The sequence below is a fragment of the Phoxinus phoxinus genome (genome assembly GCF_949152265.1).
Source record: "Phoxinus phoxinus genome assembly, chromosome: 5".
In the NCBI taxonomy this organism is placed as follows: domain Eukaryota; kingdom Metazoa; phylum Chordata; class Actinopteri; order Cypriniformes; family Leuciscidae; genus Phoxinus; species Phoxinus phoxinus.
The window spans coordinates 39,877,792-39,894,949 of NC_136880.1; the positions used below are offsets into that span (position 1 = coordinate 39,877,792).

Sequence of the window (17,158 nt, forward strand, 5' to 3'; positions counted from 1 at the left end):
TTTTATAATAATGCTACCATTTAGTTGCTTGGCCTCATTTATACTGGTATTATATCTGTCAATTCAGTGTATTTTTGCGAATATAAACCAGGAACTCAACACTGATTGAAAAAAACTCTGGGTTTGGCATTGAAAACCCAGACAGCTAATAGAACACATGCATCCCAAGATACATATGGTGCGATACTAGCATATGCATCTAATCCACGAGCGCCCAAGTCAAGGTCAGTAACCTCCAGTATAATCTGAGATGGCAAGAGAGAGCTGTTCTAAAGCTGTCTGAATACACAGGCATTCTCCTTGTTTCTTTCTCTATGTAGGCAGTGGGTCTTCTTAATACAATTTTGATGAGATTTCCCCTGCATGTAATGGCAACATATTTAAAATGATTTACAGAGATTACTGGTCCAAAGGTGCCAGCACAATCCAATAGTGCTGTTAATCCCACATTACGAGGCGAGCGAGTGTGTGTACGTGTGTGTGTGTGTGTGTGTGTGTGTGTGTGTGTGTGTGTGAGAGAGGCTGGATTACTCTTAATTTTGTGTCTTAAGACGTCAAAAAGGTTTTGGAAGAAGTTTGCAACCAAACAATGCCAGGAAGTTCATTCTGAGATGCTTTTAATGCAATGAATGATTCAACAACTCATTCATAAATAATGCACTTGTTTCATTACTGGATGAATCGGCTGTTTTTTTGTTTTTTTTTACAAATCTTTTGAATGAATGATTTAATGACAAATAAAAATTTTAACAGTTACTAACCATGTAATCGATGCAATCGTTATTTGAAGCGCCATGTTATTTAATAAAGGTGATTTACTCTATTTTGATTGCTTCCGAAGCTAATGTTTATTTCCAAACTATAAATGTTTATCCCAGTACTTCTGTGATAATATGAATATGTGTAACACAGAAATAATGATACTATGTGGCTGAAAAGAGTTTGTGAAGCGGTTTCATGATAACTGCTTTCTCTGGGTCAGCGGCAGCAGATTTTGTCAAAGGTTTAATAGACACAGGTGAATCCTTTGTCATTTAGGAATAAGATCACAATCTTTTAACTATTAATTGTGCAGCTCTATTTGAGTGTGCATGATTTATACATACAGTATTTTAAAGTAAATGTATTGAACTTTTTGTTTTGTGAAAAAAATCATACGGTATATAGGCAAAATTTATACTAAAGCACATACAAGTTCAAGCTATATTCAAACATCATAAATTCTGTCAAGAGAGTCTACTTGTCCTAGATTTCTATAGATTTGCTAGATCTCTGCGTTTTGAAAAAGAAAATTACTAATTGAAATTAGAAAATGAATACATTTAGAATAATTCTGGTTATGATTGGATGAGCCTCCTTGCTGAGGAGTGTGTGCTATTACTACTTTACAAAGCAAGAAAACTTTAGATTTTTTTCAAAAACTCATGATTTTATCCATGGAAGAATCAAATGGGAAAACGTATTGCATAGACTTACACTGAAGGAAGAACTCGAATCATATCTACAGGCTCTTTAGACTAAGAAATCAGCCTGAAGAGAAATACAGATGTGTAAAACATTCAGAACATCTCAAAGCACCCACAACACGGTTTCCTTCAGAAAATCTAAACATCTAGTTAATACATTTATTTCTTGTCCAAATATTGCTGTATTTTATCATTTTTCTTATTGCCATTTTTATACTATTTTAAAGGTTCTTAATTTAGTTTTGGAGTCTCATACAATAGGTCTACATGCATTCAATGTCAAAAACACTTTATCATACTATACATTGCAGCATCAGCTCTTTTCTCACAGTGTCTGTAACGGTTTAATCAAGGATTCAGTCTCTCTAAACCCCTCCTTTCTGAGAGCCTACTCTGCTCTGATTGGTCAGATGGCTCAGTCTGTTGTGATTGGTCCACAGCTTAGCCCAGAAAACAGTGTCTTTTTAAACATGGTGACAACAACACAAACCAAACTCTTCCAGTCTACAGTGTTTGAGGGCTGGTCAAAGTAGACGTGGTTCACGGGCAGCCAATGAAGACCAGGCTGACATTAATGCAAATGTATTACAAAACTATGTTCATGCAGGAAGTAAAACATGGATTTACTGACGACTCGTTTCAAAATCTGTTCATTCTTTTGGGAGACAATGGGCCCTATCTTGCACCCAGCGCAATTGACTTTGAACACCGACATATGTATCATTCCTATTTTCCACCAGCGCACAGCGGACTTTTCCCTCCACAGACGCACGTCGATAAATTAGGGAATGAACTTGCGCTCGCGGGGGCGGTTCAGCGCAAAGAGGAGGCGTGTTCCGGCGCAAAACTTCCCTGGTGCTATTTTCCAGTTTTAGAAAGCAATTCCGCCACTGACCAGGAAAAAAACAGTCTAAAGACAGTGGCGCGTTGCGCGTTAGTGATATGGTATTTTAAGGGCGCGTGCTTGGCCATAATGTAGTGTGTTAACGCGCATCCACTTTGAAACTCTAATAATTATAAACAGACGCAGCAGTTTTCTTTTTTGCAAAGCATACATTATTACAAGGAAAAATATTAACACACGAGGGAAATCATTGTTGTGTCCGTGAAGATGTGAAAAAGATCTATCTAGATTTAAAAAAAAAAAATCTAGATTAGGCTACACATTTACCCAATTGATACGCCTGTTTAACCGAAGCTAATTTGGGTGGGTTTGTCCCATCATCCTCAATGTCACTTCTCTGTGTTTTACGGCCCTGACGAAAACGTCGGTCTCCTCGGCTGTGGAACAGCTACCGGTATATTACACACTATATGAAAGGTAATATCTGAAAAAGCATAACGGGCACTTAAACAACAGATCTTTAAAGGCCTTGTTCCAAATGGCGTCTTGTGGTCTCATAGACTTCGCTTGCAAGTTTCAATGAAGTCCTCAAGCACTCTTTGCAGCCAGTGTTGTGAAACTAAGTCACAAAATAATGTGTCAGCAGGACAATACTGCCACATTTGATACACCATATTAGAACAGATTGAGGTTTGAGAGGTACAGCAAATACCTACAGTAAATAACGACTAAATTTCAATTCCTAACAAAGCTGTCGTCTGAAATATAACCCTGTTGTATACTTTTGGTGGTACTTTTTTGGTCCACCATTTTATATCCACATTGCTGTGCTCCTCTCGGCAGCTCGTTTCTCTTATATAACAAATACTGTATGGCGTGTCTAGTGGGTTCACCTTGTCTCCTTTGCAGCTTATCAGCTTATGAATCTGGATGCCCCCCATCCCCTCCCCCACCTATACGGCCACTGGCTCGCTTCCTCACACGTGTTATATCATATCATCTCTCTGACCTCTGACACCACTCGTTTGTTTGAGCTCCCAGCCACTCACAATAGGGATAAAAAAAACGATTATATGCAGTATATGAAGGATTTAGGGTTATATATCTAACTGGTCCGGGTGCCATTTATGCATTTGGTTTTCTTAGAAATCCAGACAGTGCAAAAGCAAGTTAGATGGCATTACTGTATATCAATATGCAAAATAACTTGCCTGTCCATTGTTAAGTCCAAATTTGTGATACCAATTGAAAATGTTGGTGTAATTTCTTAAAAGTTCAGATGTATAAGCTACTAATTAGGGATCATAATCAAAATAAATTGTAGTATTCTGGTTTTGAATTTCAGTTCTATTTCACAGAACTAAAAGTGAAATAAATCCGGTTTTATTATAAACAATTCCATTAACAATTAAGAATGCAAAAATAGTTTGTCCCCAAAAACAAAGACTCTTGTCAAGTATTCATTAATACTCATTAATTATAAAACATATAATGTCTTTAAGTCAGATCCAGGGTTATTAAAGATAACTAAAACTAAAATTAAAATATAAACTAAAAAGAATGCCTCCATTTCTCATTTTAACTAAAATAACTCAAACTGAATAAAAAAATATATATATATTAAGCATATTTAAAAAAATAAAACTACTCAAAATACCAAAATGCACAAAATTACTAAAACTTTTGTATCTCAATAATACTAATATAACACTGAGCGGATCAGAAAACGAATTAACCAACCAAGAGTGTTTTGACCAATCCAAAAGAACCGACTCTGAATCGGACTACACAACCTTAAGAACCTAATGAACCAAATTCCCAACACTAATATTAATAAATCTCATAACCTCTCACCGGTTTCTGCTCTTCATCCTCTGATGACACTGTGTCTTCATCATCATCCTCCTCCTCATTAAATTCCACGTCTGATTCTCCTGGTGCGATGGGCACACAGATGGTGAGGTTGGGATTGGTCATGTAACTGTCCTGTCCTTCTGGAATAACAATCTTCTCTCCATACCGCCCTAAACTTCCCAAACCGCCGTTGCACTCAGCGTGGTTCTCCTTCGGGGGCGCCGGCGCCTCCTTGGGCTTCTCTCTGTGCCCTGCCAGGTTCCCATTGCAGAGGTCTTTGATGGCGTTCATCAGCCAAGAGAAACCAGATTGGATTCGAGCGATGGCTATCTGGAGGTTGTTCATTTCTCCGTCTTCATCGGGCGCAGCCAGGTTATCAGAACTGAAGGAGCTCAACAACAGGGCCAGAAACAGATTCAACACCTAAGAGAGAAACAAAGAATGCAGATAAGCAAATTTATTTGTTTTGGGATGGACTTTAGCCAATGATTGTGGACCCAACACTATTTTAGAGTGAGATAATTGTGTTTTCTGATGTTGCAGCTGTGCACAGCGGTACATTTACTGAAATGGTAAATCTTGATATCCGACTATGATATTGTGAGCGCAGTTGTTGATCTAAATACCTTCAGTTACATCAACTGTTTCCATGGCAGTCCTCCTGTGCCAATCTCTTGTTCTATTGCAGGAATGTCAACCGCTTACAAAAAAAATGTCCCATGTTCATAACAGGCTTTTTTCCTGCAGTCTGGTCTATTATAAGAGCCACTTTATGGGCCGTCATGGAAACCTGATTAGTTGCACTCTGACCTTTAATCAGACAGAAAAGATAATCCCAAACTGACTTCTCAATCCCAGACAGATCTCACTGGATTGTGTTACAGAGGGGTAACCTCCAGATAACAGATTCAAGCTTGATAGAAGTGAACTGGTATTTAGAAACAAGGAACATGAAATTCTTATTTTATGTTTTGTAGGGGCAGATACAAGCAACCCACACATCACTGATCCATAAAGCACACATAATCACACATCACCGACATAGACACACACATGCATTTTTGACACGTCCCCTTTAAAGGATAATTCCGGTATTTAACACCTTGAGTCTATATTGTAGTTTGTTTTGGATGAACAAGAGTGGTGGACAACATTTTTTTGACAATGGTTCCTCTCTCGAGTTTTTGACTATAATAGAATTGGCCATGGACCCATTTAACATTGGAGTCAATGGGCATGTCCGAAAATGTCATTAAAACAACCTTTAACATTAGTTTTCAAAACTGTGCAACTCACCGAGTGATTAGTGATGTTAGTTGATGTTCCAGAAACAAAAAGTGTTGCGAAATACAGTTTCTGTCGTGTTTTATTCGTCATTTTGTAAAATCCCATTGTTGAAAAAATAGTTCCACTATAGCAAAATAAACGGATTGGAATCATATATTGCGACGATATATTGTTTATAATCATCAACGAACACCACTAACCACTCGGTGAGTTTAACAGTTTTGTAAACGAACATTATTGGCTGTTTTAATGACATTTTCGGACATGCCCATTGACTTCAATGTTAAATGGGTCCATGGCCAATTCTATTATAGTCAAAAACTCGAGAGAGGAACCATTGTCAAAAAAATGTTGTCTACCACACTTGTTCATCCAAAACAAACTACAATATAGACTCAAGGTGTTAAATACCGGAATTATCCTTTAAGAAGCGGGAGAGTTTGGTTGATGCGTTGTTCCGATGCAGAAGTTGAGATTTAAAATACGAATCCTGTTTTTGGTTTCATGAAGCAATCCTGCCTCCTTGTATTTTTGATAGCTCGAAAAGCCACAGTTTCACTGAAAAATGTATAGCTCAAGGTTTTAGACAGGCATGTCAAAACTACTCATTTTCATAACAGAGTCTGGTGTAGTCTGTAAACATTTGTAAAAATATACCGCTCCTTTTTCAGTGAAGATATCTGGAATGAGTAACATCATAATTATAATTAATATCTAAAAAATAATATATGCATATAGGCTATATTGTGTAATAAAATAAATCCTTTTTTTTAAAAAGTAAAGTTGCTGAGGTAGCCGAACTTGATTGGTCTGTGTTTGTAAACGTTCTATGCTTCGATTTCGTTTTTAAACCGCTGTTACGGACTCCTGGTGTAGACTAAGAAAAACATTTATAATATTTTATTATAGGATAATACAAACCCTACAAAACTCTTTAAGTCCTCCGAAAATGGCTTCATGCGCATCTCTGAGGCGGAATGACGCGCTTTAATGCCACACTCGTGAGGGCTTAAACTTACAGTAGTTCGTTACTGTTAAAATCCTTCTCACACAACCGCAACTAATCGACTTCACATCAGTTGTTGATGGACAACTAGTCAACCACACTGATCTATATAATGTCATTATCAGTGGTCAACCATCCCAACTTTTTTTTGGTCAGCAAAACACTTTCCAAATACACAGTATAACAGTATAACATGAAGAGATGTAGGCCTATGTAAATCCCTCACAGCCTCACTTTCATTCCCATTAAAAATCAAAGATGGCACTTCTGCGAATCAGGTCAATAGCTGAGAAAATATTATTTCAATTTACACTTTATGCTGTAGTTCAGACCCAGTTCAGATTTAAGATTTTACTTTGTAAAATGATGTTCGGTGAAGTGTGGTCTGTGATTAAATTGAAACAAACACCAAAAAAGACACATTTTCTGTAGAAATGGCCATTTGTTCATTTTGGACCACATCTTAGTGATTTTAATTTGAGACCTTTACTGAGAGATCATCCACACCACTTGAGATGTGAGGCTTGTTTGTCCTTTTCTGTCTAGTATTTCAGAAAGGACAAAGTGCCTCACAATTGTACATGTCCATGCTCTCTACCCTTCTACCCGGCTTTAAAAAGAATTGTGAATGAATCACCAATGTCAAACAGCTGCTTCTGTAGCTGTCATTTATTTCTTTTTTTTACAACATTTATAGAGTACACAAGTTGCCAATTGTGAAAATCCAGAATAGGATAACGGTGTACTTAAGTATGCTTAAGCACAAGCCTGTGGACCTATTGAATGCGTTTCCAAGCAACACACAACAGGGGACTTCTGGGTAAAATAATAAAGGCTCAAATGTGCTGATATTTCTTTCCTAGTCAGGGTTTACACTATTATTTCAGCAAAACATGACTTTGAGGGACAGACGTACAGTATGTTCAAATGTTTGTACTTTGTGTAAATTGGTGTCAATCATTAGAAAGGAACGCATGGGTAAGTGATGCAGTACGACAGTTACTTAAAAAAATAGATTTTGCTCTAAAAACATATCTTAAAACCAGATATGACACAGATCTGATGTTATTTAAAGGTTTACGAAAATCAAGTAGTAAAAGAATTGCGCAACTTGAAAGCAAACTATTATATGAAAATTCTAACTGAAGCTAAAGGAAATTGTAAAGCAATGTGGAAACAAATAAACAATCTAATTAAACCTAATGCAAATACAAATAATTCATATGAATTAAAATGTGAAGAAAAAAACATATCAGACCCTATCCAAGTTGCCAATGCTTTAATCAATTTTTTATTAAATCCGTACAAGATCTTGCTTCTAACTTTTTAGATGGCGAGCCCAATAGTAGTAACCTAAACATATTGTCATCAGCAAATGAGAATTCTTTTAAAATTAGAGAAGTGGATCAGGCAGTGGTATTGAAAGCTATTTCAGACCTGAATACAAATTTATCCAAAGACAACTACAACATAGATGCAACTTTCCTTAAAAAATATGCTCAAATTATTATTCAACCTTTGACCCACATTATAAATGTCTCTATTAAAACTGGAATATTCCCAGATGCTTGGAAAAAGGCACTGGTTAAACCCATCTTTAAGTCCGGGAATACCGCAGACGTTAGTAACTATCGACCAATAAGTCTAGTTCCGGTAATGTCAAAAATACTGGAAAAAATAGTTTCAGAACAGCTAACTCAATATTTAGAAATACATCAGTATATACACCCCCAACAGTATGGTTTCAGACAGAACCATTCTACTGAATCAGCCATCTGCGCATTACTGGAAAATATTGTGCAGCCGCTTGATAAAGGAAACATCGTGGGTGCAGTATTCCTGGACTTAAAGAGGGCATTCGATACAGTAAACCATAGCCATCTTATTTCAAAACTGTCATCCTATAACACATCACACCAGGCATTATCGTGGTTTGAGTCATACAGGGTCGAGAACAATGTGTAGTTATTGATCATGTAAAATCTGCCCCATGTAAAATTAAGACCGGAATCCCTCAGGGAACCAGACTGGGGCCTGTTCTCTTCAGCCTGTATGTGAACGAGCTGCCTGAAGTGTGTCCTGAAGTTGGCCTTCAAATGTATGCCGATGACACTGTGGTTTATGTGTCCGGCAAAGACCCTGTTGTTATCGGCAGTACACTGACCAGAAGTCTAGAGAAAGTGTTTAATTGGCTAAACAAATCCTGTTTAACACTTAATCTGAAGAAAACTAAATCTGTGTGCTTTTCTATAACAAGACCTCGGACAATAAATGACCTTAACATTAAAATGAATGGCGAACTCATCGATCGGGTAGAACAAGAAAAATATTTAGGAGTGACTTTAGATTCTCAGCTAAATTTTAAAAGTCATATTAAAAACATCTCAAGAAAAATGAAGGCCAGTATGAACTGTTTCAGAATGATTAGGAGCAGTCTAACATTTGAATGTGCTCATGTCTTTCTGAACACTATGATCCTGTCCCACCTGTCGTACTGCACCACTGTTTGGTCCCAGACTAGCCAAACTACCCTAAAGCCTATTGAGAGGCTTTATAACCGTGCCCTAAACATTTTAGATAAAAAGCCTATTCGATTCCATCACTGTTACATTTTAAGTAAACATAAAATCTTAAACTTGGTTAATTTTGTTAATCTTAGACACATAGTTGTTGTTTTTTTAAATGTCTGTCTGGACTTGCACCTGAGCCACTTTGTAAATATGTGAACAGGCTGGAACCCTCCAGATCAACAAGAGCTGCCACATGTGGAAATTGTAAAGTTTCATTTTGTAAAACATCTTTTGCTCAAAATGTTTTTTCTGTGAAAGGAGCCAATCTGTGGAACTGGCTTCCAACAAATATAAAAACTGTCCACCTTCAAAAAACTAACAAAAGCCTGGCTCATACAGCAGCAGCAGTGTGATCATGTCAAATGAGATGTATAACTGTGTGTATGTGAGGTGTTCATCTGTGTGAGTTACAGTGAATGTGTTTATTTATTACACTTACCTTTTGGTGTTAACTGGGTTATGGACATTTTATTGTATTCACTGTAAAACCTTTTCTACTCTTTCGCTCTTATATTATCTTAACTGTTAAAAGCTCTTCTAGGGACAAGTGTTGCGAATTAGCCGTGGCTATAAACACTGTGATACAGGCATCGGATTGTTCTTTATGTAATAATCTATGTTTCTTTTGTATCTGTCCCTATTCAAATAAACAAATAATAATAGTATAGAAAACGTCTTTCCAAAAAGTATTCTAGTGCACAAACAACTGTATATATGTACAGCCAATAAACCAACTGTATATCTATCCCTCAATGACATGTTTCCACTTGCATCACCCTACATAGCATCTATCCAGAGGTTTCCTTCGTTTAACAATCTGCCAAACACAGTAAACCAGGATTCCCACACCTTTTGCCAATGATTTTGAATGTTTGTGATTATTGGCTAACTATTTTAAAAGCCATTTTATAGAGGTTGAAAATAATTGCGTTTGTTACCTCAGCAATTTCATTCTTTGAAACCTCATCTGTCTTCTTTTAGGACAGTCATCATGTCAAAACAGGAAAACTTAGGAAGGAAAGCTTAGTGGCGTCTTATTTTCTGGGAAAAGAGCCTAATTTCTTGGAGGTATTTTTGGTCATGACTGGATCAAGAACATCTGGGAGAATTAGGCCTAAGTAATATTTCTCTAATGCCATCTTATGTATCCCCACAATCAGATTTTTCTTAGATTATGATGGTTTATCTAAAATATATATTTCACTGCAAAGAATAATGAACCAGACCTCACAGAATCTAGTTGATAATTCGAGATTCAAAAATAATACAAACTGAGCTCTGCAAATTTATGGCAATTTAGTGTTTTAAGATGCAAAACTTCTGTGTATGGGATCTGCGTTTCTTCTCATGATGTTTTTGGTTTGTCTAGTAAATAAACGATTCGATCATGACCCCACCATCACTTCAATAATAATCCGATCTCGGTAGAGGAAATCCTGAGTTTAAACGCCAGCGTTTCTGTGTCCTGTCACTGACCACCTGAATTAGCCAGTGCATAAATCCATTCTCTCAAGTTTGTCTTTAAAGGAATAATTTACCCAAACATTTTGCATGCTTTTGGCATACAACAAAGGTGGGTGGTAATTTATTCTGCCACTCTCCAAAAAATACCATAAAATATCCTAAACATTGTCCTTGGAGCTTGTCAGTATAAAATATGCATTCACTTTCTTATTACAGTAGCTTGGACATTTCTGTTTTGGAAAAGAGGTTAGTCAACAAAAAATTTACATTTATGGGGGAATTACCCCTTTATCTTCCTCTTTATTCAATAACTATTTAAACAAGCAGTATTTAGGTGGCCCGATTATGCTCTTTTAAAGGTTCCTATTTTTGTTTTGAGATCCCCTACAATAGGTTTACATGCATCCAAGGTAAAAAAAAAAAAAACACTTTAATTTTCTCATCATACTATACAATGCAGCATCAGCTCTTTTCTCACAGTGTCTAAAACGGTTCAATCAAGGATTCGGTCGCTCTAAACCCCTCCTTTCCGAGAGCCTACTCTGTTCTGATTGGTCAGATAGCACAGTCTATCTGCACAGTCTGTAATTGGTCCAAAGTAGACCTTGTTCGAGGGAAGCCAATAGAGACAAATCGTATTTAGGCCACGACCACACCGGGGGGGGGGGAACAATTCAACGTCTCCATTGACTTTGCATTGTGAGAGGCAGAAAAATGCCTAAAAGCTGCTGTGTGACAAGGTGCACAGCAAACAAGCTAAAAAAAACAGAAATAAGTTTTTATTATCTGTCGACCCCAAAAAACGAGTGTTTAAGGACTTAAAAGTGAATACAGGCAGTTGAGACGGAGCGTAACGTGTCTCATTACTCTGAGAACTAACGTACGCCCGCTGGAGGAGAACGTCATCGGCAACACAGGATAGCTTATCTTACAGAAATATAATATATAAAACTGACATTTGGATATTTGACTCACCAGTGACCAAATGTTTAACTTACTGCCCACGTAACTTTATTTTTAGTGCATACTGAGTGTCAGGATCCCACAATTTACCCATTCGTTCCAGCCTGTATCCACTTTTAAGTCCTTAAACGCTCGTTTTTAGGGATCGACAGCTTATAAAAACGTATTTCTGGGTTTCGTAGCTTGTTTGCTGTACACTTTGTCACACAGCAGCTTTTAGGCATTTTTCTGTCTTTTGTTAGAAGCAAGAAATGACAAGGAGGCAGCCTCTCGCAATGCAAAGTCAATGGAGACGGTTGGATTGTCCCCCGGTGGGCGTGGTCTTCAGATTATGACGCGTTACGTTCTGCCTATATGAAGACCATAGGCTGGAATTATGCTAATTTGTTATGAACCAAGTTGCTTTAAAGTATTACTAGATAAGAATAATAATTTGCATTTATTAGGAACATGGATAATCCCACTCTGATTAATCACATCTTCATACTGTAATCCAGACTAATTTATTATGTGTGAAGAAAAAGACTGCTGAGTGATTGACCAATCAGAATCAAGTATTCCACAGCATCTCATTATCGTAACCTGAGCAAAACACAGCTCTCGTTCGTACTCACCACCAGGTTCCCTATGACCATGACCAGCATGAAGACCAGAATGCAAAGCGGCTGTCCAGCCACCTCCATACAGTCCCACATGGTCTCGATCCATTCCCCGCACAAGACCCTGAAGACGATGAGGAACGAGTGGAAGAAGTCCTTCATGTGCCAGCGAGGAAGCGTGCAGTCATAGCTGATCTTGCACACGCAGTCCTGATAGTTTTTCCCAAACAGCTGCATGCCAACCACAGCGAAGATGAAGACGATGATGGCCAAGACCAGCGTCAGGTTCCCCAAAGCACCCACGGAGTTACCGATGATCTTTATCAGCGTGTTGAGGGTGGGCCACGATTTTGCTAGTTTAAAAACTCTCAGCTGAGGACAAAATGCAGAACATATATCAATGTAGTTAACATGAAGTTAAAAATAACCCTAATTAATTTAGTAAATTATTTCTAGTCTTATCATGCTTGTTTGATTCCAGACCAAAAAATGCCTTTCAGTATCCGCTGCCGTCGCTAAGCTCTTTTATTTTTTATACCACTACAGAGAAACTTTTGACCATCAAGTTTTGATGGATACATTTTTTTCTCCTTGAATATCTCAAGAAATACATCAGATATCAGAAGTTGTCAATGCATTGCAACACGAAATGTGTTGTGTTAAATGTGTTGTGTGTGTTAAAATGTGTTGTGTGTGTTAAAATGTGTTGTGTTAAATTCCAAGATATGTTTTGGCTGTCCTCTATAATGTCTCTCAAATTATATTAAATTAATAATCATGTTGCAAACCATCAGATTTTGTATGGCAATCAAATACATATTTTCTCATGTAAATTCACCTAACTGGTCATTTTATTTGAGCTAAAGCATGACCTATATTTAGTTTGCAATGAGACTGATGTTGAACTAAAAGAAAGTTATAATCCACTTTTTGAGATGTCAACTCGAACATATTTAATCTCACTAATGGATAAAGGATTACTGCCCATCCAAATATGCACATGTGGGTGAAGCTATGAACAAGTCAAATTTTTAATGTACACACACAGCGCTGCTTAACAAATGTTTTTACTATCACAATATAAAGGGATGTTAAAAGCACTGTGCAGCTTTAATCTGTAAATGAATTGTAAGACGCTTGAGGTCACATGGGGTCATACAAGTCCCGATGGACTCTGCCACCTTTGTCACGCGTACTGTTTTTCATCACATAAATACACATGTTCCGATGGGCTATCTGCACTAATGGATTCGGTGCGTGTCAAATACACTTATGCCTCTTACCGTAATTACAGAGTACAGGTACAGAAACTGATGGCAGTTTTAGAGCCAAGGATCAAGATCAAGCGTGAAATTATGCCCATTTTTGGTTTTGGGATAATGCAAATCTGAATTGTGTAAATCTATAACGCTTTTTTTTTCTTCTTTTTTTCAAAGCTGTCATCTCTTAATGATACTAATATTCAAATCAATATATTGAATATTCATGATATTCACAGTCATTTAGCTGGCAATATAAAATTGAGTATAACACTGAAATTTTCTTTCATCTTTATGATTTTAATGCGCTTTTTAGTTGGCCATTAAGATTTCTAATGACATAGTTTCATGATCCTTCCATGTCTTGAGACCCATAAGTATGTGAGTGAGTGTTACGACAGATCTTTAACAGAGATTCTGATTTAAACATTTGTGTGTGTGAATAAATTGAAATAGTCTGCTACAGTTAATGGATAATTTGCTGATTTTCAGCCAGCTTTGTTATTGTCTGTATATCTAATATAACAATATCTGTAGCATATTTAATGAAAAATATGAAACTTTTATTCTTTCTTCATGTTACCTGCTCCCAGATATCCCTGATTATTTGTCTGCAAATACCACCAGATGACACAAAACAAATAATTTTGTATCATCTGGTGGACTTTACGCAGCTCCAGGGCTTTTTTTAACATCAAATCGACAGAGGGGTGGCACCAAAATCAAAAGTGTATTATGAGTATTGAAGTTTTAGGCAAAAGTGAACTCTGTATTCTGGTTGCATAGCAGTTTTTTTTTTTTTTGTCTCTACAGCGTAGATAAGCCAAGTTATATCAAAAGCCAATTTTGCTAGCAGTGAATTCCCCCTTTAACTGATTCAAATTGAATTCTGATTCTGATTCAATGATTCGCTCAAAAATATGCACAGGTCTCCTTATGGCAGTCTCATATACTGTCCATGTGACAATCCACTGCTGTCTAATCTAGAGAATTGAATATGTCTATTTCCAAGCATGATTGAAACTTACCAGCCTGAACGAGCGGAGGACAGACAGACCCTCCACATTGGAAAGGCCCAACTCCATCAGACTCAAACTAACGATAATTCCATCAAAGATGTTCCAGCCTTGCTGAAAGTAATAGTACGGATCCAGAGCGAAGATCTTCAGCATCATCTCCGCTGTGAAGATTCCAGTGAACACCTGGTAAGCAAGAACAAAACTTTACATTTAAAATTGTACTCTATAGGTCAAACGTTTGGAATAATATATATATTTTTTTTTAAATGTTTTTGAAAGATGTCCATGCTTGCCAAGGCTGCATTTATTTGACCAAAAATATAGTCAAAACAATAATATTGTGAATAAATATAATAAATGCTGTTCTTCTGAACTTTTTATTCATCAACGAATCCTGAACAAAAACTGTAACAGTTTTGTTGGCGCCAATAGCCTCGTGGGCAAGTGCGCCGACATGTAGCGCCGTTGTGCTTTGGGCGACCTGAGTTCGAGTCCCGGCTCGTGGACCTTTCCCGATACTGTCACCCCTCTCTCTCTCACTTCCTGTCTAGCTACTGTCCTAATAAAAGGCAAAAACGCCAAAAAAATACATCTTCAGTTTTCACTAAATATAGTTTAGTCCACTTATTTTTATGTGCATTTTGGGATATCGCATAAAAAAATGAATGGAAACACCAAGTTGTGCAAAAATTAAAAAAATAAGCATAAAAAACGTATGCACTCAATTGAGGCAGATACATTTTCCTTATCCGATAAGACGACGTCGACGTGCATAAACATTTACCAAATAAATCCAGTGAACTAATCATTGCACAGCATCTCAAAAGTTTGTTTAGTCATTCTGAAATTCCTGAGCCAAAGTCTGATTTAGTTTAACTCCCTCCCAGTGGTGTCTTGCATGATTGCGTCCCCAAACACCAGCATCCGAACGCAAGAGAGCATGATAGCGTTTAATGCGCTTCGTCTGCACGCTCTGAGACGCTAGTCACTTATGATGTACACAGTAGCTTCCCCGATTGCAGCAACTTCCATTTTTATTACAGATATTTTGAGCCAATTTCCTAGGAAACAACAATTCTGTTCTCTTGAACACATGGGATAGAAACACATGCCTTATTCGCAAATGTTTTATTCCAAAAAAAAAATTTTATTCTGATATTCCAATTTAGCGCACAAGCATCAAATCAGAATATTAGAATGATTTCTGAAGGAATAATGCTGAAAATTTTGTTTTGAAATTACACTAATAAATTGCATTTTAACATATATTCACTTACAAAACAGTTATTTTAAATTGTAATAATATTTCACAATATTAAAATTTTTACTGTATTTTTTACTCAAATAAATGCAGCCTTGGTACTGTTGGCCAGTAGTTTAACTCTACAGATGCAGAAGAAGCAAAGAAACAGGGCTGGTTGAGATGCTCAAACAAACCAAGTTTTTAAGAGCGCCACTTTTACTGTAATCGTCCTCACCAGGTTTCCAACACTCAGCATGCTGTTGAATTCATCAGTCATGGGATAGTGCTCCAGTGCCATGAACAATGTGTTGAGAACAATGCAAATGGTAATCGCAAGGTCCAGGAAGGGGTCCATCACCATGACTTTAAGTGCGTCCTTCACTCTCAGCCAGGCTGGAGAACATGTCCAAATCAGGTACTTCTTCGCAAATTCATACCAGCATGGAGGACATTTCTGATGGGCCTCTTCAAGTTCTAAGAGAAGAGATGGAAAACAATAAATACTGTAAGTAACATTAAGACGTTAAAGAAAACGTTTTCGAATCCAGCCGATCTCCGGGTCTGGCGGTGGCACTTTTAGCACAGCTTAGCATAGATCATTGAATCTGATTAGACCGTTAGCATCTCTCTCAAAGATATTTTTCCTATTTAAAACTTGACTCTTCTGTAGTTACATTGTGTACTAAGATCAACAGAAAATGAAAAGTTGTGATTTTCTAGGCCAATATGACTAGGAACTATACTCTCATTCCTGCATAATAATCAAGGAACTGCTGCCGTACCAGCAGCGCAATGATTCTATGATCTATGCTAAGCTATGCTAAAAGTGCTACCGCCAGACCCGGAGATCGGCTGAATGGATTAGAAAACGGTAAAACTGTGTAAGGGGAGTTGGAAATGAGCCTATTTTTAAAAAAAGTGGAGTGTTCCTTTAAGCTGATAGCTGATATTTTAGGCATTTAAGGTAAAATCATTATCTTTTTCATCATCTTTTAATAGATAAATTGTTTCTCCTTGAGGGCAGTGAGATTAAATCACTATTTGTCTCATGAGAAAGTGTTTCAGAAGAGAGTTCAACGGTCTCAAACTGTGCTAAGATTTGTCAAGATACCAGTCTGCAAACAAAAGTTGGAGATCTCAACATGAACTCAAACATTTCTCATCGAATTCTTCTGAGATTCAATGATCTACTGATCTTAACTGATATCCACATTGATACTCTTACATCTACGTCTATTTTTTTTACAGCATGTCAATAATAATAATTTGAGTCCATCACACCGTCCATGGCGTCGCTGAAGAAGCTGACAGAGCTCAGTCCTCTCTTCCTGGGAGGGGGCGGGCCTTCCTCCTGCATGTCGACGGTCAGCTTGGCATCTGCCGAGGTCTGTTCAGTCTGACACAATGACTCCTGTCAATCAAAATGAACATCAAAACATCAAATCCTAGTGAACTTCCTTCTAAAGCAGCATAAGCGCTGAGACTATAGCAAATCTCAACTGCTTGATTGTTATTTTGATGAAACATGTAAACCATTTTATCAACCAGCGAAATATTTAAAGTTGGATACGTACTATATCCAAC

At 37.3% G+C, this 17,158-nt stretch overlaps 1 protein-coding gene across 2 annotated transcripts in view; it reads right to left on the reverse strand.

Moving 5' to 3' along the window:
• The window catches only part of scn12aa (sodium channel, voltage gated, type XII, alpha a), an 85,254-nt gene that overhangs the window by 13,243 nt on the left and 54,853 nt on the right, over window positions 1–17,158 (reverse strand). For both annotated transcript variants that reach the window (XM_079612766.1, XM_079612765.1), the window contains exons 13-17: window positions 16,856–16,985; window positions 15,810–16,048; window positions 14,341–14,514; window positions 12,069–12,425; window positions 4,165–4,587 (exon numbers count right to left, since the gene is read on the reverse strand). In XM_079612766.1, coding sequence (XP_079468892.1) covers window positions 4,165–4,587; window positions 12,069–12,425; window positions 14,341–14,514; window positions 15,810–16,048; window positions 16,856–16,985 — 1,323 coding nt within the window. The remainder of the gene's footprint in view (window positions 1–4,164; window positions 4,588–12,068; window positions 12,426–14,340; window positions 14,515–15,809; window positions 16,049–16,855; window positions 16,986–17,158) is intronic.